This window comes from Salvelinus namaycush, chromosome 28 (genome assembly GCF_016432855.1).
Source record: "Salvelinus namaycush isolate Seneca chromosome 28, SaNama_1.0, whole genome shotgun sequence".
Lineage (NCBI taxonomy): Eukaryota > Metazoa > Chordata > Actinopteri > Salmoniformes > Salmonidae > Salvelinus > Salvelinus namaycush.
In genome coordinates this window covers 31,488,373-31,512,989 of record NC_052334.1, presented here as the reverse complement: position 1 = coordinate 31,512,989, position 24,617 = coordinate 31,488,373, and the positions used below count along the sequence as shown (strand labels likewise).

The window sequence follows — 24,617 nt, the reverse complement described above, 5'->3', positions numbered from 1 at the left end:
GCAGAATTATCAAGCGTGTTTATGAATTAGCAATGGCTATTCCCCGGTAATGTGTTCAGAGAAGGGGAAAAATACATAAGTGAATATTAAGAGGAGCAATAGATACACAAATGAAGCTAAAGGCTCCTCTGGGCAGAACTATACTCTCTCCTTCATCCATCAGCCTCTGTGTGTCTAGCTGTTATAATAAACAGGCTGTTCAGCTGCCGCCGTAACCACAGAGCAAGACGAGCATGGCCTCAAGTAGAGGATTAGAAAAATGGAAGACTGCGCACTACTACAGTACAAAATATGCTCCTTAATTATAATGGCAATGTTTTAACCCTTAGGTATTCATCAATCCATTTGTCGTACTACGTTCCATCACTTCTCAAGTACAGCATTCAAAGCCATAGTGCAGTCCAAGAGAATCACCACTTCTCTACAGGGAATGGCAGAATGTCATCGTGCTCTGTGTTTTGGGCCCCAGCCCAGTCCTCTCTGGATATCCATGTTTTCAGCGGAGCCATCAATTACTTTTAAAACAACAAACAGATATCCTGACCTTCTATCCTCCGGCGGCTATTAGATACTCATTAAAAGTCACCTGAAACAATTTGAACCAAATTGATTTCATTATCGGACTCCTCACAGCGACTGTCTGATAGCTCAGCGGGAAATTTACAAAGTTAATTGGAAAATAATATATTTTCATTATTTTTTTTATTTTCCTTCATAAATGCGCTGGCTGCTGTTCGTGTATCACTGCCAGGGCATTGTATGGATGAGGCAACAGCAGGCTGGTAAATTGATCGCAATACACACTCGCACTGCTCACTGCATTCAGAAATTGAGGCTGGATTGAGAGGGGGTTGGAGAGGGTGTGTGTGTATATGTGTGTGTGTGCGTGTGCGTGTAACAATAAACCTGGTCCCCCCCGTCACCCCTCTCCCAAGCGGCACAAGGCGAGAGCGTCAGGGGGTTGATTGTCCTCATAATGCCTTGTGCCCCTGGCTGAATGCGCTGGTGGACCTGGGAGTGCCCCGGAAATGGGCTCCCACAGCCTCTCCAGGCCACCCCAGGCGAGCGTGCTCAGCCCAGGCCGCTTCCAATCGCTTAAGACCTCTGAATCAATCAGCAAGCTGGATGAGAACATGGGCTGGTGGTGCTGAGCGATCAATGACAGCTGGCCTAGAGCCTAATGCATGTCCAGGCTCCAGCCACCACACACCCAGGCTCCAGCCACCTACCCAGGCTCCAGCCACCACACACCCAGGCTCCAGCCACCACACACCCAGGCTCCAGCCACCACACACCCAGGCTCCAGCCACCCACCCAGGCTCCAGCCACCACACACCCAGGCTCCAGCCACCAACCACCCAGGCTCCAGCCACCACACACCCAGGCTCCAGCCACCACACACCCAGGCTCCAGCCACCACACACCCAGGCCTCTCTCAGCCTGTAGAAGGGCCACTAAAGCCTAAGGCTGTGGAACAGTTAACTAATCCTTTATTCATAAACACTTACACTGTCAATATGCACCCTTCTCTGGACAAACAATTAGGTGGCAGAAAGAATTACCTTCATTTCTGTTACTTTTAATAGACTACAACCGTAACACGTTTTATTGCTGTGTTTTTAAAGCATAGACATATTAAAGCACTGAGAAAGTCCAAAGCAAATCCTTAAATTGCACTGCACGGTCTGTTTCATTTTACCATGTGTATTTGTCTTGGACAGTGGACAGACACTTGGCAATACTTATACTGTAGGAGGAATGTGTTGTTTGATCCATAGATAGAAAGAGAATAACAGGGAGAAGAGTCCGTCTCACACTATTTATTCTAATAGTCTCAGTACGCCCAATACAGACCCAGCAGTAAGCTACACACCCAACACAAATGGTTTAGGTCTCACCATAAGGGTTCCCATTTTTCCCCATGGAGCTCAAACTCTCTATCTAACCTCAAAGCCATCACCATTGTCAAGTCACAGAGAAGGCAGACGTTTTATGGAGGGCAGCCCCGTCCCGGATCTTTGATCCAGCAGGCCAGACAGGGGTCGTAGTGCAGGCAGGCAGGCAGCCCATCTGGGAGGCAGCAGGGGTAAATGGAAGCACATTGAGCTGCTTTTACAGTTTAAAGGCTCTGAGCAAGCCGCCATTCCTCTACTAGGACCACTGGCTGAGGGCTCCACTCAAAGCATACCTCAGTTAGATGGAGGCTTGGAGTCTACAGAGAGTTTAACGTGTGTGTGTGTGTGTGTGTGTCTGTGTGTGTGTGTGTGTGTGTGTGTGTGTGTGTGTGTGTGTGTGTGTGTGTGTGTGTGTGTGTGTGTGTGTGTGTGTGTGTGTGTGTGTGTGTGTGTGTGTGTGTGTGTGTGTGTGTGTGTGTGGAGCAAAACAATATACAGTACAATTCATGTTGTGGTCAATATCCAATAGCTTTCAAGTCAGTCACAAGTAACAATATAAAAACAAAATGTCAATCTCTCTGAGGAAACATGGCTTTCTCTTCCATCCCTCACAAATTATTCATGACAAAAGCTCAATTTATTCATTCCATTCTGTTTACTTTATTACTCTACTTTTATTCTCCTTTCTTCGCATTTGTTTACAAGAATAGAATCCTGACAGAATGATCCTCTCCACAAGTAAAATAAATCACAGCACTCACTCATCATTCAAATTCAAAGAAACATCTAAATTATAGATGGCCCTTTTCCCCCAAATATGCATTTCATTAGCATTTCCTGCCTGGCGTTCTATCTCCTCCACATGCGGGAAGGAGGGAGAGATGGAGGGAGGGAGGGAATGGGAGCAGGCTCACAGTAAAGCAGGACGTGTCCTCTTTCCCAGGCCTAATTTAGGATTCAATTACAATACTCTTTAAAAGCGTCGACTTCGCAATTAATTATTTTAAGATTAGCCTGACAGTAATGGGCTTGCCACCAACGCTTTCCGACGCAAGACGGCTCGGCTCAGCCACAAGACCTTGTTGCCTCTCTCTCTCTCTCTCTCTCTCCAGAAAAAACATAGATATATAAATCAGTCTGCTACCCTTCCCTCCCTCTCTGTCCTTTCTTTTTTTACACATTGTTGTGTTATATTCTGTTTTTACCTCCGCTTTCTCTCCCGCTCGCTCTCCTTGGCACACGATTGATATTACTATGCTGGGCTGCTTTTATGAGCCACTGGGGCCCGCCGTCAGCCCCAGCCCGGGGAAAAACGCTGACGGATGGCCCCTCTGCCGCCGCCCGCCCGCCGCCCGCCTGCCGCTGCGAGGCGTAAGCAAAAAAACGTCCTCCTCCACTTTGATTGGAGGCAAGTGAAGCATTTCTCTTCTCTGCGTCTGCAGCCTTTCTCCTCTCTCTCTCTCTCTCTCTCCCTCCTCTCTACTGCCCCCCCCTCTCTCTTTATTTCTCGCTGCCTGCCTGCTGCCTGCGCGCTTGGAAATTAATGTCTTTCCCCCCCTCGGCATCAACCAGCCCCTATTCTGTTTATTTAAATATTTGATATGTAAGCAGTCATAAAATAAGTGTCATAACACGGGGAGAATGATATGCGGAAAGGCCATTACGCATAATGGTTTCTGATGCACACAGGGCCCATAGTTTAGCCCAATGGTACACGTGACAGGCCTGAGCAGGGAACCAACAGGGAATAGATGGGGCGGAGGCACCCGACATGCAGAAACCAGAGCTAGCTGCATGCCCAACTAGACATCAGCACAGGCAGAAGGCAGAAGGCAGGGGGACCCTAACACCGGGAGAATAGGGCCTCTCTCAAGCACTATTTACCTCTGAAACACACATTCACAGGACTCCACAATACCCATACATTAGGACATATGACATCATCTGTGTCCTCTTCTGTAATCTGAGATTCTTCTGCTCGATCTAATTGATCTGCCAAGTGACAGAAACCTCTTAGTTTCCTGCTCCTCAGTGCCACTCTGAACAATGTAATATTGACCCACCTGAATTTCCCAGTTGGACAGCAGCAGTGCTCTCAATGGAGAAGGCTCATCCTAGGAACACAATCACTTCCCTATCGCCCTCTCCTTTGTGCCCGGCCTCATTTCCCTCTCATTTCTCCAAGTGGCAGATGATTTGTATCGGCCTACATGTGCAACACCCAGAGGAGTACAGCTGTTTCAATTTCACCACATAATGATGAAGATATGAAGGGAGAAATGAAGTAAATACATCTCACAGCAGACCCAAGTCATAACAGAGTACAAATAAAGGGCCCTGATTGGTAGAAAACAGAGAGACGACTCTGACCCTGGATTTCTACTTCATCCCAACATACTATATAAACATTGAAAGTGCAAATCAGCATAAAAATCCATGGCTTAATTAAGAAAAGAAGGGAATGTGAGGATGTCCGTTAAGGTGATGGCATTGGCCTGGCATTTCAAACCTCCTCTCTTTAACAAGCGCTCATTATGCCACAGGGCTGAGGGTTAGGGGTCACAGGTCAACAAGGGGTGTTTCCACTGACCCCCAAACCACAGTGACTCGCCAAACACACACACACACGCACACACACACACACACACACACACACACACACACACACACACACACACACACACACACACACACACACACACACACACACACACACACACGCACACACACACACACACACAGGCTAAGGACCTCCAGAGCCCAGGTCCCCTCGTCCTCCAGCTCTTCTCGCCCTCCAAGCTCGTAACTATTTCTAATTGAACTGATTGTCTTATTTCCTCCTATGATGGAACTATTCATCTCTGATGGTTAATGAGTGCAGCAGGCAGCACAGTCATCCACTAACTAACTACAGCGCTGAAGGTCAACCCCAAAGACTGGCTGACTGACTGGGGAGGAGGACGGAGAGGAGAGTTGACAACATTCTGGGAAAGAGAGCGAGAGCGATAGTAGAGGACAGAGGGTGAGAAGGGTAGAGAAAGACGAGAGAGAGAAGAGCGAGCGAGAGAGAGACAGAGAATGAGAGGGACAGTGGGAGACAGAGGGAAGACATTTTAGAAATGCTTTCCCTTCAGATTGCAGCAACCACTGAAGCCATGTCTGCAATTCTGGCGCTGTCACTGGATGTTCCAGAATTTTCTGAGAAATGTGCATGTCTGTGATTTCCAACACATAAACAAATATCCACACACACGCAGTGAAAAGAAATGATGAGACTCTGTATGCGGTGTAATATACTACTGGAGATGTTGGTATTAAAAGCATTCTGTTACAATCAACTCCATTTAGGTTAAATGTCAAATGTCAGGGTGTGATCATCACGCGCCACCACATCAGTCTGAATACACCAGGTCCCTTCTAACCCAGAGCATGTCACAGCCTCCCTACTGGGCAGAGCAGCCCGTTGTTAGCCCAACTATGGATTATGCTAATGTAATCTACATCAGAGCAACCAGCATGCCCTCTGACATACAGCTGACATTATGGTAACCTTTTTACATGTTGATTCAACAATACCAATGGACGTTCATCAAGGAGACACAACATGGGATGGTGGAGGGAGGTAGTGCTTCTGCAAGTTTCTGTTTCCTGTTAGCTTGTAGTGAAAATATGCCAGAAACTCTGCTATTGCATTCAATTTTAAATCAGTTTTAGGTGCTTTTGCTAAAACAGTATATTTTCAGTGTAACTACAGTGTAGGTACAAACCGGTTAGTGAATTTACATATTGATCTATCTGCAAGCGTATTTTCAAACAAAACCTTCCCTTACTCCCAAATGATTTCTCAAGATTGCACAGAAATACTTGAACAGGTTTACTGAGTTTGTTTGCGAGCTCACTTACAGAGACACGGCGTCCATATTTTCTCATGCTTTTGTGCTGATGTCCAGTCAGCCAGTGTTTCTGTGTCATATGGTGTGTTGGGGATCTAGATGATATTATTACAGTTTTGATTGGTGTAAATGACAGCCTGATCCGACAGAGGTGGTCAACACAGTCCCGCATCTCACCACAGACTCTAAATCGTTCTTATCATCATCATCATCACCTTTACATACGGTCACCAAAACAATAGTAACAGTTGAATATTGTTCATCAGACACATAGAACGTCATGGAGACAAACAAACTGCCTGCCAGACTGCTATGTCTCAATGTGACAGACGAACAAACTAAAGTCCACAGCAGCCAGGCGGAGAAGTGTGCCGATCATCACACACACTAAGTGAGTGCCGGCCTATCATCCAACATTCTCCCCTTGGGCAAAGGGGAAGGGGATGATGTCAGAATGATACTGATATACAAACACCTCTCGCTTTTCTCCTCTCCATGAACCCCCTGCCTCTCTCCTGTACTGAGGCAGAGGGAGAGAGAGAGGAAGAGGCAGCAAAGGAAGAGAGAGATGCAGAGGGGAGGATATAGAGGTAGAGACAGCCCCACTGGGGTATATCCCCTCTTTTCGACTGCCTTTAACCTTCCACTGGAGGACCACATGCTTAGAAAACACCCAGGAGATCAGAGAATAGAGGAGAGGAGAAGGGGAGCAAGAGAGGGCTAGTGGGGGAGACAGGCGGGCTGGAACAATAACAAGAAATAGAGAGAGAGAAATCCCTTTTCCTCTGAGAGGAGGGGGTAGTGTGTGCTCTGCTCTCCTCCCATTCACCGGCTGCACGTGGCTAATTTGCATGTGTGAAGGTCAGGGGGATTGTGGGAGGTGAGTGAGGCCACCGACCTGGCTCCCTGCCCAGCCCAGCCCTCCCCTCCCGCCAGCCAGCCAGCCAGGCAGCCTGCCACACACACAACACCCCACCGCTGGAGGGGAATAGGATTGCTCCAGGGTACCAGAGAGAGAGGGGCTGAAATCACCCGACCAACCACTCTGGTCGTAAACACATATTACTGTATAATCATCCCTTTCTTTTGACTTGGAGAGGCTGGGGCAAGTACTCTGACATTTCCCATGTTCACAACTCCCTCTCTCAGTCTCTGAAGTATGCCCCATGCCTCAGTAGCCCTGTGTGAGTTCAAATGCTGCTGTCGCTCGCCGCTATATTTCCATCCTTTTCCGATTGCCTCACACTCTCTCTCTCTCCACAGAAAAGACACTATGAGGCCCTCTTCACACCCCTGCTGGGAGGAATAACCAAAGAGAAGTTTGGCTGGTGGAGCTGAGGCAGTGTTGACGGGAGCTTCCCTGAAGTCTCACAGACAGACAGACAGACAGACAGACAGACAGACAGACAGACAGACAGACAGACAGACAGACAGACAGACAGACAGACAGACAGACAGACAGACAGACAGACAGACAGACAGACAGACAGACAGACAGACAGACAGACAGACAGACAGACAGACAGACAGACAGTGCCGTTTGGGATTGGGAATAAACTCAACACACTATCACAGTTTATTGTGAAATAGACACAAATTACTTATGCTAAATATACGTGCCATGCGCACAAAAAACTTTTATTTCACATTTATTTAACCAGGTAGGCCAGTTGAGAACAAGTTCTCATTTACAACTGCGACCTGGCCAAGATAAAGCAAAGCAGTGCGACACAAACAACACAGAGTTACACATGGGATAAACAAACGTACAATCAATAACACAATAGAAAAATCTATATACAGTGTGTGCAAATGTAAACTCAGCAAAAAAAGAAACGCCCCATTTTCAGGACCCTGTCTTTCAAAGATAATTCGTAAAAATCCAAATAACTTCACAGATCGTCATTGTAAAGGGTTTAAACACTGTTAACTATGCTTGTTCAATGAACCATAAACAATTATTTAACATACACCTGTGGAACGGTCGTTAAGACACTAACAGCTTACAGACGGTAGGCAATTAAGTTATGAAAGTTATGAAAACTTAGGACACTAAAGAGGGCTTTTTACTGACTGAAAAACACCAAAAGAAAGATACCCAGGGTCCCTGCCCATCTACGTGAACTTGCCTTAGGCATGCTGCAAGGAGGCATGAGGACCGCAGATATGGCCAGGGCAATAAATTGCAATGTCAGTACTGTGAGATGCCTAAGACAGAGCTATAGGGAGACAGGACGGTCATCTGATCGCCTCACAGTGGCAGACCACCTGTAACAACTAGAGGTCGACCGATTAATCGGAATGGCCGATTAATTAGGGCCGATTTCAAGTTTTCATAACAATCGGAAATCGGTATTTTTGGACACCGATTTGGCCGATGAATTTTTTTTTTTTTTTGTCACAATTTTTTTTTTCACCTTTATTTAACTACGCAAGTCAGTTATTAAGAACACATTCTTATTTTCTATGACGGCCTAGGAATGGTGGGTTAACTGCCTTGTTCAGGGGCAGAACGAAAGATTTTTACCTTGTCAGCTCGGGGATTCAATCTTGCAACCTTACAGTTAACTAGTCCAACGCTCTAACAACCTGCCTCTCATTGCACTCCACAAGGAGCCTGCCTGTTGCAGTAAGAAGCCAAGGTAAGTTGCTAGCTGGCATTAAACTTATCTTATAAAAAACAATCAATCATAATCACTAGTTAACTACACATGGTTGATGATATTACTAGTTTATCTAGCGTGTCCTGCGTTGCATATAATCGATGCGGTGCACATTCGCGGAAAAAGGACTGTCGTTGCTCCAACATGTACCTAACCATAAACATCAATGCCTTTCTTAAAATCAATACACAGAAGTATATATTTTTAAACCTGCATATTTAGCGAAAAGAAATCCAGGTTAGCAGGCAATATTAACCAGGTGAAATTGTGTCACTTCTCTTGCATTCATTGCACGCAGAGTCAGGGTATATGCGATAATAATAAAAGTTTTGTTTTCGAAATGATAGTTTCCGGATTCGACCATATTAATGACCAAAGGCTCGTATTTCTGTGTGTTATTATGTTATAATTAAGTCTATGATTTGATATTTGATATAGCAGTCTGACTGAGCAATGGTAGGCAGCAGCAGGCTCGTAAGCATTCATTCAAACAGCACTTTCGTGCGTTTTGCCAGCAGCACTGTGCATCAAGCATTGCGCTATTTATGACTTCAAGCCTATCAACTCCCGAGATTAGGCTGGTGTAACCGATGTGAAATGGCTAGCTAGTTAGCGGGGTGCGCGCTAATAGCGTTTCAAACGCCACTCACTCTGAGTCTTGGAGTAGTTGTTCCCCTTGCTCTGCATGGGTAACGCTGCTTCGAGGGTGGCTTTTGTCGAAGTGTTCCTCGTTCGAGCCCAGGTAGGAGCGAGGAGAGGGACGGAAGCTATACTGTTACACTGGCAATACTAAAGTGCCTATAAGAACATCCAATAGTCAAAGGTATATGGAATACAAATGGTATAGAGAGAAATAGTCCTATAAATACTATATTAACTACAACCTAAAACCTCTTACGTTGGAATATTGAAGTCTCATGTTAAAAGGAACCACCAGCTTTCATATGTTGGAACTTAAACGTTAGCTTTTTTACATGGCACATATTGCACTTTTACTTTCTTCTCCAACACTTTGTTTTTGCATTATTTAAACCAAATTGAACATGTTTCATTATTTATTTGAGGCTAAATTGATTTTTATTGATGTATTATATTAAGTTAAAATAAGTGTTCATTCATTATTGTTGTAATTGTCATTATTACAAATACATTAAAAAAATCGGCCGATTAATCGGTATCGGCTTTTTTGGGCCCTCCAATAATCAGTATCGGTTAGGTCACCTAACAGTACAAACTGAAGATAAATGGGGGGCAATTAATTCACATACGGTGTCCAGGGCACAGCTGGAGACTGAAGGGGGTCTATAACAAGCGGCAACAGTGAGAGACTTATTTCTGGAAAGGTGGATTTTTAAAAGTAGAAGCTGTTTTGGCACAGACCTGGATAGCATAACAGAACTCTGCAGGGTATCTCTGCAGTAGATTGCAACTCCACCCCCTTTGGCAGTTCTATCTTGGCAGAAAATGTTGTAGTTGGGGATGGAAATTTCAGAATTTTTGGTGGCCTTCCTAAACCAGGATTCAGACACGGCTAGGACATCAGGGTTGGCGGAGTGTGCTAAAGCAGTGAATAAAACAAACTTAGGGAGGAGGCTTCTGACGTTAACATGCATCAAACCAAGGCTTTTAAGGTTACAGAAGTCAACAAAAGATAGCGCCTGGGGAATAGGAGTGGAACTGGGGGCTACAGGGCCTGGGTTAACCTTTTCTCAATAGGGGGGGCGCTACTTCCACTTTGTAAAAAATCGTTCCCAAATTAAACTGCCTCGTACTCAATTCTTGCTCGTACAATATGCATATTATTATTACTATTGGATAGAAAACACTCTCTAGTTTCTAAAACCGTTTGAATTATATCTGTGAGTAAAACAGAACTCATTTTGCAGCAAACTTCCTGTCAGGAACTGAAAAATCTGAAATCGGGGGCTCTGTTCCAGGGTCAGTTTATTAATTTGCATGGAATCTATGGGTCTACATGCACTGCATACGCCTTCCCCTAGATGTCAGTAGGCAGTGAGAATTGGAATGGGGTGTCTAGCTAGATCTGAGGCCGAACAAGACTTCTTGGAACGGAAGGACTGGTCTTTTCATCGTCTGGCCTGACGCAAGATGGACGTCTGCATTGCGCTCTGAAAAGCTTTCGTTTTATAAGTTAGATATCTCCGGCTCTGATTTAATTTGATATATGTGTTAAAAATATCATAATGTAGTTATTTTAAACCGAGTTATATCAGTTTATATCAGTATATTGCAATTTTCGGTATTTTCTTTGTTCTGCGTTAAGCTGAGTTGGACACATCTGCGCCACATGGCTAACGTTTGCTGATAATTACACAGTTGAAGACGACCTTCTACAACCAAACAACGATTATTCTGGACAAAGGACAACTTGTAAAAGATTCTGATGGAAGCTCATCAAATAGTAGGAACAATTTATGATGTTAATTCGTATTTCTGTCGAAATTGTTTAGACTAATATTTCGCCATTAATTTCGGCGCGGTCTCGCTATAACGTAAGCTGTATGTCGTAGTAACGTTAATTTTAAAAATCTAACACAGCGGTTGCATTAAGAACTAGTGTATCTTTAATTTGCTGTCCAACCTGTATTTTTTAGTCAAGTTTGTGATTAGTTATTGATTAGATTAGGTGCTTCTCCAAGATTTCTCCCGACATTTTGTTTGCAGTTTGGCTACTATTCACATTGTAAAACCACGATTTGTGCCGCTAAATATGCACATTTTCGAACAAACCATATATGTATTGTGTAATATGATGTTATAGGACTGTCATCTGATGGAGTTTGAGAAGGTTAGTGAAAAAATTAATATATTTTGCTGGTTTATTCGCTATCGCTAACGTTATGTTGAATGAATGGGGCTGTGTGGTAGGCTATTGTAGTAAGCTAATGTCATGACGTTGGGTTGGGGGTAGGTTTATGACAGTCATAAATACCTCTTTCCCCCTTTTTCTCTCTCCCTACTATAACTGATGTGACATAAGGAAACCCATGGGTTAACATAGAGATTCTGGGTAACATCAGAAGTTGGGGGAAATGAACTATATTCTGGTAATTCGACCAACTGAACATATGCGGTGGTACTTAAGGTATATTATGTCAGTTCGGTTGCCCTCTGACACATTCTCATCAAGGATTGAATGACATAAACTCTACTGTGGAAAGTCTAAATGTCAGAGATATCGGATTCACATGGAATTGTTGTTTAATTCAAATGTTTGAATATGACATTATTTGTGAAGAGGTGAAATGTAATTTTAGCTTCCAAATGAGAGATCTGTGCTTTCATAAGTTTTCCTCTGCTCACAGTGGTCAGCCCCTGTGAAGAGGCATGGGTTAATAGACTTTTCAGACACACCCCTCTCCCTCCACTATATAAAGCCACGAACCAGAATATAACTTTCTGTTCCGGGTACTCTAGGATGACGATCCAGTGTCAGAATGGTTCAGATAATCACTATAGATGAAGCCAACATCAGCATGGACTTTGATTGTGAATGGTATGAACTTTGAACTCGTATTCACTACAGAAGTGATATCTCCTAGCCTTGGAGTTAGCAACAGCTAAACGCAGGTTCGGAAGGACAGTCCAAGTATCCCGTCTAATACACACAACGTGTTCCCGTGACTACCAGAGACATTCTTCAAAGGACAGAGGACTCGGGTTGGCGACACGGGCCATCTACCACCAACATACTGAAGCGCAGCTCAGAGTAAATATTGATTGCATTTTCCTCTTCAAATGGGCGGTAATTTAGAATGCATAAGATACTGTATTTACGATAGTACAGCCCGCCTATGTTCAAGTCTCCCGCTCTTTCACTAGGACTCAGCCCCCCTTTCCTTTGTGTAACAAGCTGTCATATCTATTCCGCCCGCTAGGGACGTTTTTCTGTATGACGTAATTTGTGATCAAGTTATGAGTTAATTGTATATGTGTGATTCTGTGTGATCAGTTAGGTATTTAGTAAATAAATAATTAAACCCAATTTTGTATTGCTGATTCAACTTGTTAGCCAGGATTCTTGCAGATAATCAAGGACTTACAACTTTCAGATGAGACTGAATAAAATGACGATTAATGTGACTGCTATTTAGTAAAATATTACTAAATCTTTAAGAGTTTATTCGAAAGATAACAGCTCTATAAATATTCTTTTGTGGTGTCCCTCTCTAGTTAATTCATATTTACATGATTAGTTCAATCAGGTAATATTAATTACGGAGAAATTATTTTATAGAATAGCATGTCATAGCAATTAATCTGGCATAGTCAAAGACACGACACTAATATAATGCTATATTGTGTTTTCGCTGTAAAACACTTAAAGAATCTGAAATATTGGCTGGATTCACAAGATGTTTGTCTTTCATTTGCTGTACACCGTGTATTTTTCATAAATGTTTTATGATGAGTATTTAGGTATTTCACGTTGGTTTCTGTAGTTATTCTAGCTGCTTTGGTGAGAGTTGTGATGGTGGCTGCAATGTAAAACTATGATTTATACCTGAAATATGCAAATTTTTCTAACAAAACATATGCTATACAATAAATCTGTTATAAGACTGTCATCTGATGAAGTTGTTTCTTGGTTAGTGACTATTTATATCTTTATTTGGTCGAATTTGTGATAGATACCTATGCAGTAAAAAAATGGTGAAAAAAAAAAGTTGGGTCTTTTGCTATCGTGGTTAGCTAATAGAAATACATATTGTGTCTTCCCTGTAAAACATTTAAAAAATCAGAAATGATGGCTGGATTCACAAGATGTGTATCTTTCATCTGGTGTCTTGGACTTGTGATTTCATGATATTTAGATGCTAGTATTTACTTGTGGCGCTATGCTAGGCTATGCTAGTCAGCTTTTTTACTGATGAGGGTGCTCCCAGATCCGGGATGAGTACCAAGTAGAAGTTCCTCTACATCACCAGAGGAACAGAGGAGGAGTAGGATGAGGGTACGGCTAAAGGCTATAAGAACTGGTTGTCTAGTGCGTTGGGGACAGAGATTTAAAGGAGCAGATTTCTGGGCGTGGTAGAATAGATTCAGGGCATATTGTACAGACAATGGTATGGTAGGATGTGAGTACCGTGGAGGTAAACCTAGGTGTTGAGTGATGATGAGAGAGGTTTCGTCTCTGGAGGCACCAGGTGAGGTCTCCGCATGTGTGTTGGGTGGGACAAAAGAGCTAACTAAGGCATTTTGAGCGGGACTGATGGCTCTACAGTGAAATAAAACAATAAGAACTAGCCAAGACAGCAGTAGACAAGGCATATTGACATTAGAGAGAGGCATAAAGCAAACACAGGTGTTAATCAGGAGAGCTAAGACAACAACTTTTCATGTGTATTACACGATTTTCATCACAATGCATTTCGTGTGTATGCCATGCTTTTCTTTCATCATAACGCATTTGTATACATTATACAAATTCCAATTTGTTGTGGCTAACTTTAGCTAGGCTCGGGGTTAGGGTCTTTGCTAGGTAAAGCCCCGTCTTATCTCAGCTCACTGGTCACCATAGCAGCACCCACCCGTAGCACGTGCTCCAGCAGGTATATTTCACTGGCCATCCCCAAAGCCAACTCCTCTTTGGCCGCCTTTCCTTCCAGTTCTCTGCTGCCAATGACTGGAACGAATTGCAAAAATCACTAAAGCTGGAGTCTTATATCTCCATCACTAACTTTAAGCTTCAGCTGTCAGAGCAGCTTACCGATCATTGCACCTGTACACAGCCCATCTGTAAATTAGCCCACCCAACTACCTCATCCCCATATTGTTATTTTTTTCTCCTTTGTACCCCAGTATCCCTACTTGCACATTCATCTTCTGCACATCTATCACTCCAGTGTTTAATTTCTAAATTGTAATTATTTCGCCACTATGGCCTATTTATTGCCTTACCTCCCTAATCTTACTACATTTGCACACACTGTATATAGACTTTTCTATTGTGTTATTGACTGTATGTTTGTTTATCCCATGTGTTGTTGTTTGTGTCGCACTGCTTTGCTTTATCTTGGCCAGGTCGCAGTTGTAAATTAGAACTTGTTCTCAACTGGCCTACCCGGTTAAATAAAGGTGAAATACATTTTTTTAAAGGGTTAGGGTTAGTTAACATGCTAGCTAAGTTGTTAAAGGTTTAGGAGTTTGGTTAAAGGGTTATGCTTAGGGGAAGGGTTAGCTAACATGCTAAGTAGTTGCAAAGTAGCTAAAAAGTAATAAGTAGTTGCAAAGTAGCTAATTAGCTAACTGTATGGTGCGATTTGAACACACAACCTTTGGGTTGCTAGATGTTCACGTTATACACCTACCCATCCTCCCTGACCAACCTCTCTCTTATTGTTTCTGTCTTGAGTAACCTACTGTCTTTATCTGTAATTGAAATGCACTGTATGCAAAACAAATATTTTAAGCAATTAGTGTCTATTTCGCAATAATCTGTGATACTGGGTTGAATAAAGTTGCACCCTATGGTCCAAACAGTCAAAACCCAAACAAAAATAATACTGATTTAAAAAATATATATAATTAGGGAACTGCTCTGCTTCAAGTTATTTGTCTGCTAACCTTTGACTCTGTTTGTTGTAAGTGCATCACAGGCCCGAACAAAAAGCTACAATTATTTTATTAGCAGCTAATTATATGTACAGTTGACAATATGACTGGTCAATTTTTTATGGCAAATCAGAATTAATTGGCATTTGAAGAAAACCACGGGCAGTCCCGGGATAACCTAGCTGCCAATTACGCTCCTGAGCATTGTGTTTTATCCTGCAAGATGAAAACCCAGGCTGTCTATCAGCCCCTTATCGGAAGCAACAGAGTACATTTGACTGTGTTGTTCCTAATCAGCCAGCGCTAGGCTGAGCTAAACTGGGCTAGGAGAGCCTGAGATGTAAACAAACCAGCATAAACAAAGCATGGAGGACGAGCAAGGGAAAGAGTGAGCGCTGGAGTTGAGGCTGGTATGCTAGCGCTGACGAGGCTACTTCAGTCTGAAACCAACTGCGCTGTCACACAAACACACGCACACACACCCAAACACCCACACCAATTAAATACAAAATAATGTGCACACAAGCCCAGACAGACAAGCAAGAATATTAACATAAAGCCAGACATGCAAGAACACACTCACACATAAACTACTGAAAATAAGAAAATCTGAAGACAAAAAGGCATAACTAGACAGAGAATAAAATAAGCAATGTGTTAAATCAGTGAACACTAAAGCTAGAAAAGTTTACTTTTATTCAAAAAATGGTTTCTTTATTGACTAAGGTGTTCTGATTGACCTATTTGATGAAGCACCAGCCCTGTGTATATGGACCACTATATGAGCAGGTTGTCTGTTCCTCTTCCCGTCTGTTCCTCTTCCCGTTTCCTCAAACAAATTGGCCAGAGTAATTGAAAATGCGGGACAATGCCATTTAAACGAGAGAACAGCTTCAACTAGGGCTCACCTTCCTATAGTGTGTGTGTGTGTGTGTGTGTGTGTGTGTGTGTGTGTGTGTGTGTGTGTGTGTGTGTGTGTGTGTGTGTGTGTGTGTGTGTGTGTGTGTGTGTGTGTGTGTGTGTGTGTGTGTGTCCCAGTCTGTTTGTTGGCGGCCGGCCAGAAAAGAGAGAGGGAAACAGGCTTGTAAATGAGGAAATTGTTCTCCTCACACAGTTAGCTCCTGAAGAGAGGTAGTGTGGGGAAAATGAACTTGAAAGAGAGAGATTCTGCCGACAGTTGATTTAGGCGTGTTCAAACAAATACACACACAAACACACACACAATTTGACGTGCATAAACACAGATCATGGGCCAATTTGGAGGATCCACACTAGACTGGTCCTGACACAAAACCCCTGTGGGTGAACTGAGGTACAGCTCACAGTCGATTACAAACCTGTTTTTCCACATGTATACAGTATCTTTGTTGATATGGAACGGCAAACATACAACCTCTTCTCTGGGGTTTAAATAAAATACATTATAAACTGGGTGATTTGAGCCCTTAATACTGATTGGCTGACAGCTGTGGTATATCAGACCGTATACCATGGATATGACAAAGCATTTCTTTTTACTGCTCTAAATAGGTTGGTAGCCAGTTTATAATAGCAATAAGGCATTTCGGGGCTTTGCGTTGCGTCGTGCCATGAACAGCCCTTAGCCATGGTATATTGGCCATATACCACACTCCCTCGCGCATTATTCGCTTAATTATACTATTGTATGAAAATATATAAATATATACATTATAACCTGAGTTCAATTACAAGCAACTTGTGCATAACATACTGTACATTTTTATAATAATAAGATATATTTTTGAATTCATATCCTCTAGAGATATCTTCTGCCTGTAAATTAATGTGTATGATCTTGTGTATTTTTCTGCACCCATTATCCAATCTTTAACCCACAGAGGTCTTTAAATAATAGGGACAAATATCATTACTAAAATGTATTTACCAATTACAATTTGAAAGGCGTTATTGTCTGAGGCTGAAGGAGAGGCTTATTATCTAAATGGTTACCCAGCTCGGCTACGGTATGTATCATATCCAATCATTACCTTCCAAGGACTAACTATTATTATAGCCACCGCAGTTCATAATGTTTGGATGGCATGGAAAATTGTAATAAATACACCATATCGCTATTCTGAAACCTGGCATAATCTTACAAATGACTTTGAATTATTTTCCTGTACAGTAATGTAAGACAAAATGCATGACAATGTGCGATGTATGATGTATTGTAGATACATAGCACAGCGGTTGTTGTGCATCCCAAAATATTATTAACAATTGTGGAATGAAACCTACTGTGGCATGTGGTAATAAAGAGTGTTACAAAATAGGCCTTCACATTTCCTAAATTATGACTATACTAAAACTACTTCAGACAAAGAATTTATGATCTGTTGAATGACATGTCTAAGATATAAAATATGGGCTATAATTACTATGGAATTACTAGGCCTACTACAATGATAACAGTAATCAAAATCCCCCATGCAAACTGGTCTTCCTGGGAACTACAGAAATGTACCGTTTTGTTTGGAAGAGGGAGACCGACCGAGAGTAGGCTACACCTCCACTTTGCCCTGGGGTCAAATATCTGGGTCATATTCAGCAGAGCACATCATTGAGAACAAAAATGCATTCACACATAATAACACAACCAGAGGCATACTGTTTGTATACCACTCTTCTTTATTCAATAGCTTAGAAGATAGGGCTGGGCGATATGACCTAAAAATCATATCTAGATTTTTTTTGTGCGTTTTCTCTACATAAGCTTTGTTGCATAATTAAAGGTCAATACATTGCATTTCTAACAGTCAGGAAGAATCTAATAAATTATACCTAGGCTAAATATAAGCCTTCCACAACCATAAGACCCACTAATAATTACATTTTTGTATTTTACCCCCTTTTTCTCCCCAACTTTGTGATATCCAATTGCGATCTTGTCTCATCGCTGCAAAGGGCTCGGGAGAGGCGAAGGTCGAGTCATGCGAAACATGACCCACCAAACCGCTCTTCCTAACACCCGCCCGCTTAACCCGGAAGCCAGCTGCACCAATGTGTCAGAGGAAACACTGTTCAACCGACGACCGAAGTCAGCCTGCAGGCGGTTGGCCCGCCACAAGGAGTCGCTAGAGCGCGATGAGCCAAGTAAAGCCCCCCTGGCCAATCCCTCCCCTAACCCGGACGACGCTGGGCCCTATGGGACTCCCGGGTCACGGCCGGTTGTGACACAGCCTGGGATCAAACCCTGGTCTGCAGTGACGCCTCAAACACTACGATGCAGTGCCTTAGACCGCTGGCGCCACTCGGGATGCATCATTTAATTATTTTTGTTTAACCTACTTTTTTTGCAATAATCACTGATCTGGCATTCAAGTCTGTCTATGAAAATGCCATTTTTGTTACAAAGTTTACTAGAACGATGCACATCCACTAATAATGGCCAACTTGTTGTAGCAGGCATTATAGAAATTTAACACAGGTCTCAAACAATCTCTCAAGCACAAGCTCACGCGCTCGTGAATAGCCAGCTAATCTTTATATTTAAAGTCTAGCCAACGTGGATCTATTTGCTTGCTAACAAGGTAGAACAGTTGAACTGTTATGAACACACCCTTCTGTCTGTCTCCAACTGTTTGAACAACATAGCTTGTTCACTTTGTTTAGATATTGAAATCAAGTGGCCTTCCTGGATAAGATGATCCTTATTTCTCAGCATGAGAACGAGTTGCCAATTCCTTATATAAATGCATATTTTTATGCTGATTGCACATTCTTAAAACACAGACTAACTCAGTTAGCACAAAACAGTCTGTGAAGGGCCGGCTCTAGCCTTTTGGGGGCCTTAAGCCCCCCCCACCAAGAGGGCATATATTGTTTTGCGCTCCCCTCTTGACGGCAGAGAGAAAATGACTCCCCCCTTTTTATTTATTTTTACACTGCTGCTACTCGCTGTTTATTATCTATGCATAGTTACTTTACCCCTACCTACATGTAATATTACCTCAATTACCTCGACTAACCTGTACCTCCACACATTGACTCGGTACCAGTACCCCCTGTATATACCCTCGTTATTGTTATTTTATTGCGGTCCTTTTTTTAAACTTTAGTTTATTTAGTAAATATTTTCTTAACTCTTATTTTTCTTAAAACTGCATTGTTGGTTAAGGACTTGTAAATAAGCATCTCACAGTAAGGTCTACACCTGTTGTATTCAACGCATGTGACAAATAAAATTTGATTTGAGTTTTAAAGCACGTTTTCTGCAGTTATACACATTTTGCCATGTGGCAGAGAGAAAATGTAGCAATTTTGTAACACATTTAATGCAATTCTATTAATTTTGCCATGGGGCAGAGAGACATTTTTGCTGTTTTAAAGTGAATTTGCTACCCATTCTGCCATGGGGTGGAAATACGTTTTTGCAGTGTTAAAGCAAATTTCCTGCAATTCTACACATGACTTATGCCATGATATCTGAGTGAGTGACTAACAATATCAATGAGTGCCCCCTGTAGGTCAGGGCCCCTGGGCACGTGCCCTGCTTGCCCGATCGGTATTCGGCCATGATTACTGCAAGTTTAGATAACTGGCTAGACTAACTTAACAATCTAAAAATTGTTAGCTGATGTAGCTAATTGAGTGACTGTCAGTGACTGATAAAACAAGAGCAAAACTGCTAAAGCACAATAAAATGTCAAACTGGCACCTTGTGTATTCTGCTATTCTAACTTTCAACAGTAAATTGCGACCCGAATGTGTAAAAAAAGCAACCGTTTATGTTGCCTGGAGCCGGCCCTGAGTGAGTGGCTAAAATGCTGCTAGTGGTATGTGGTACACCAATGCAGCACACAACAGAAACTGAGCGTTCATTTTCCACATGTTCATTCATACAGTACTCTCGTTTTCGTAGGGTCTGCTCTGTTCTACATTTTGGGAGTTGAGGCATAAAAAGGGTATCATTAGAAAGGTTAAGTTCTCCTCTATTACAGCAAAATAATGTATCTGTGTTTCGGTGTCCATTTGACCCATTCTGTGGGACCAAACGTGGAAATGGGGAGATGAAACTGCTTGTTGTCAGAAAGGAGGAAGTTATTTCTCCATCTTTATTGTGAGTGGCAGGGGGAGGGAGGGGCTTGGTGTCTGTGTGCAAGTGGGAAGGTGCACAGTGCACACAGCACAGAAGGAGCAAAGATGAGACCAAAAAGACAGAATTCTCATAAAAACAAACAAAAATAAAAACCTAATTTGGAACAAAAAATAAAAACCTAATTTGGAACATTGCGCTAAAACATAAAATCGAGTTAATCGAATTCTTTCGATATATCGCCCAGCCCTATTAGAAGACGACGTTCTATCTGTAGGCATAGTTGTGAATGGTCCATCCCGCTCTCACCATGCCCCGGGTCGCGCACCTGAACAGAGGGTTCAGCTCGATTTACATTAGCAGCGCTCAGCACACAGTGGGGAGATGGAGCGCCAATCAGATGGCAGATTTGATGTCAACTCAGAGGCAGCCGTCTGGAGAGTATTACAGCCACTTTACCTCCAATTCAAATTCCAAACCTTTTGATGGAGACCAATAGCGCAGGCGGACAGCGTGGTACACAGACACGTCTTTGATAGTCATAGCGGCTATTCTATTTGTGCAAACATCGATTAATAATTAAAATATATGACATTTTGAAGATAGCAATATGACATTATTGTAATTCAAACCAATATTAATGAATAAAGTCTATAATTCGACGAGAGCCTATACAGCGCGTCCTTCCAGAGGGCGTTTTGCAACGTGTCTCCAACCACGTCAGCAAGAGAGCGAATCTCCAACGCCATTAATTGTTTTTAATTAAAACAATTATAATAGCATAATATCTTACACAAATAAAGCTCTTCAAGTCAAAACGCTGTGGTAAAGAATAAACACATAGCATAAGCAAATGCATTGCATCGATTTTAACCAAATAAATATTAATAATGATCATTTTACTCCGTTTTACGCGCCTTTACGCGCAAAATGATATTTAGTTCCCAAGCCTATATTTACGCTTCATGGACAAATAAATGAATTGTGTAAAATAGATGTTATGAATGACAATGTATTGCATACATACGTGACTGACAGGCTATTGTTTTTCTCGCAAGAGTGACCTTGAGCAGATCTGAAACCAGACAGTATTCTCTTCTACAATTACTTTACCTGTAGATGAATATTAGAAGTGCAATATTCACCAGCACACAGCATATTTATTTGAAGTCGAAAGGGACAAGTTATTACAGTGCAATAATACATGTAACCTAGGCCTAGTGCATTTCAACAACTGTGCCAGACAGCTCATGACAGGTGTGACTCAGAGTGCCTCTCAAGTTAATGAGCTACAGCTGAGTTTGTAAAACTAGTACTCACCTGTGGTCTGCTGATACCTTGCCCTCCGTTTCCAGGACTCATGGACGGGTGATTTCTCTGTTGCCCTGGCCAGCCATGGGTTGTGGAGCCATACTGAGAAGTCATGTCTTTGCCTAAGCCGATGCCAGCTTGTTGTTGTGCAGAGGGACTGTTATAGTCTTGATGATAGCCACTGCCATAACCTCGCATCATTGGACTTGGAGACGTCAGCAGTTGGTTTAGAGTTGGGGTGGCTCCCGAGGGATGCTGAGTATGTCCTGGGAATCTCTGAAAGCCCCCAACACTTCCACCAGAACCGGAGGAAGCAGCTCCCATAGTAGTCTTGACATGGCTAGCTGGAGTGTTGCTGCCAGGGCCAATCAGCATGTTACTGCCCTGTCTGGATGGGGCCATCATACCGTAGCCCGCTCCACCGTAGCCCTGCCGGTAGCCAGGGTAGTGGTTGTACTGGCTGTTGTGGTATCCTTCGTGGGAGTTGTGCACTGGGTCCATGTTGTTGGGTCCCGAGGAGTGCATCATCCCCATCCCAGTGCTTTGTCCGCCATGTTGATCATAGCAGCCCCCTACTCTGGAAGTGCCATAGTAGTTATTAAACTCTGAAATAGCGCTGTCCCCTCCTGCGCTCTGGGGCTGGTTGTTGATGTCGGTCGTTGGTCCCAAGTTGGCATGTTCATACCTGGCACCCATTCGCTCCCCTGGTTTACAGGTATGATCCCCTTCACCTTTACTCAGCATCTGCTGCTCTGTCTGGCTCGCCAAAACACCCCTCTTCCCTCCGTGGTGCTGATTATCACTCTCTCCCCTTGTCGCTTGGCTGTTGTTGATGTTGTTACTTTGTATCTGGTGCTGCTGATGCTGAGGAAACGGGTTAAATTGTGACTGCTGTTGCGGCGGCGTGAGGTGCTGAGGGGGATCTACACTCACATTTTTCTGTTTATGGTTTGCTATCAAACCCGTCTCCATTCCCTCCAGAGAGGTCGTCGAATTTGACGATGTTATGTTATTTCCACTCTCCTTCTCCCGTGTGTCAGAATTGTTATTCGGAGAAGTTGAATTGACCATGTTGAGCTCGTGTTGGTGGTGATGGTCTACATTATTCATTGTGTTAGTCCCATCTCCAGCTCCAAGCATTGCTCCAGACCTCGATATAGTTCCTCCTCCCGATTTCCCCGAATGTATCTCTTGACCCAAACTGCCAGACAATTTATTTTTCTTATTATTAGTTGTCGTCGGTGCTGATGCCACTTGCGCAGCCATTGTCACTTAAACATTTCAGACAGGGACACTGACCCACGAGCAGAACACTCTCACACAAAAAAAACAGACAGAGGAAAAAGTCAAGCAGGAAAAAAATCTTCAATTGAAAAACGAAGCTATGTTCTAGCGCTGTAATGCTCGTAATAATCCGCGGTGAAATGAGTCGCTGACAGCCGCGGCTGTGGCGCTGTCAGTGAGGCATCATGCTGAAAGTTTGTCGTCCAGGTTTAAATGAAACTTTTTTTCTCCAACCCGGATATGGGTAAGTGCATGTCTCCCGGAGCCCTTCTGGCCCAGCATGGCATGAGCGAGAGTAGACTCCACCAGCTATTATCCTCCTCCAGGGTCCAACGCGCATCACAAGGAAAACCCGGACTGGAGTTTCCTATGTTATCCATCGAAGGAAAGTCACTATTATTTTGCAATAGACAAATGTTGAATTATAGCATGGTATCAGGAGGAAATATTCCTATTGAAAAGAGGAATAGCCTACATAATATACTACCTTTCATTTTATACCAATATTATGTTGCAACGTAGGCTAGGCCTAACTCTCAGAGTGGCGTGTGTCCTCTAAAGATGGGCAGCTCCATTTTAAATTCATGCCAAAACTCCAGATCTGGGTTTGAGTGTTGCCTGCTCTACTCCGCTCTGCTCTCCCTCGGCTCAATCCAGTTTCTGCAGCTCTGAAAGACAGACACGCAACCACAGAAGCTGCTGAGCGCAATAATGTTGCCATCAGAATAAGTATGTAATCACACGCTGTAACTGCCCTAGTCGAGATGTGAAATGTAACCTTTTGTAACATTTGAATCATCTTCAGCCGTTATGAGCACATTGCTTTTTATCCTCTTGATGTAGAATAGGCTCCAGAACTTAAACATGAGTGACGTCACTGCCCTTGCCTATTAGGTCTCTTTATTTTCCCTTTGTCTGTTCTCTCAGCTTGTTTTATTTTGGGTGAAATGTATACATTTATCTAACGATTTGACACATAAAGGGTCGCACCTGACAGTGCACAGGCCTTTAGAACAGAGTAACTACCAGTGGATTATCTGATGTAAGCCTCTTTTTGTATTTTCTTGGAAAACAGAATTCACAATAGTAAGTACTATGTAACAGACTGTATTTACCATTTGTACTACAATATAATTGTATAAATTATTCCCTGGTAGTTCCCTACAATAATGACGGGGCCTATGTAATTAATGTAACATTTAGCTAAATATAGTAAAAGCTTTTGATGTGAGAGTCCTTTGGGGTTTACATAGGTAGAGGGAGAGCAGCTCACTTGACGGAGATTATTAACAGCGGAAACGCTGTATAAAATTGATATGGAGACGGTTCATTACAGAAGTATGATGACGATGATAGTAATAATGGTGAAGATGATGCTGATGATGATGACGGCACCCAATCGAGGAACACATTTCTCGTAAACGCAAGGGTACTGTACATTATATCCCATGTCATAGCAAGCTCTTGAATGTGACATTTTGACCTGACTGCTCCGAGTGAATGAGACTCCTCTCCCTCACTGTCATCTGCAGCTCCCATCGACAGTAGGGACCTAGAAAGACCCCTGGTGGAGACAGAGTGTAAGCACAAGTAGACCAGACATGAAAAAGAACATTGAAGTGCACCTGATGTTATAATTAAGAAATAGGGCATGAGGGAGTGTGGTATAAGGTCAATATACCATTGCTAAGGGCTGTTGTTAGGCATAACGCAATGCGGAGTGCCTGGATACAGCCCTTAGCTGTGGTATATTGGCCATTTACCACAAACTCCCGAATTACCTTATCGCTATAAACTAGTTACCAACGTAATTAAAACAGTAAACAAGTAGCGGTGGTATGTGGTCTGATATACCATTGCTTTCAGCCAATCAGCATTCATGGCTCCAACGGCCTGGTTTAAAACACCATTTATAGAAATCCAGGCACTGTTTATA

The 24,617-nt window shown here is 42.9% G+C and overlaps 1 protein-coding gene across 1 annotated transcript in view; it reads right to left on the bottom strand.

Moving 5' to 3' along the window:
* The window catches only part of LOC120023325 (AT-rich interactive domain-containing protein 1B-like), a 215,623-nt gene extending 193,254 nt beyond the window's left edge, over window positions 1-22,369 (bottom strand). Inside the window, exon 1 of the mRNA XM_038967342.1 lies at window positions 21,407-22,369. Coding sequence (XP_038823270.1) covers window positions 21,407-22,369 — 963 coding nt within the window. The remainder of the gene's footprint in view (window positions 1-21,406) is intronic.
* Window positions 22,370-24,617: the final 2,248 nt, after the last annotated feature.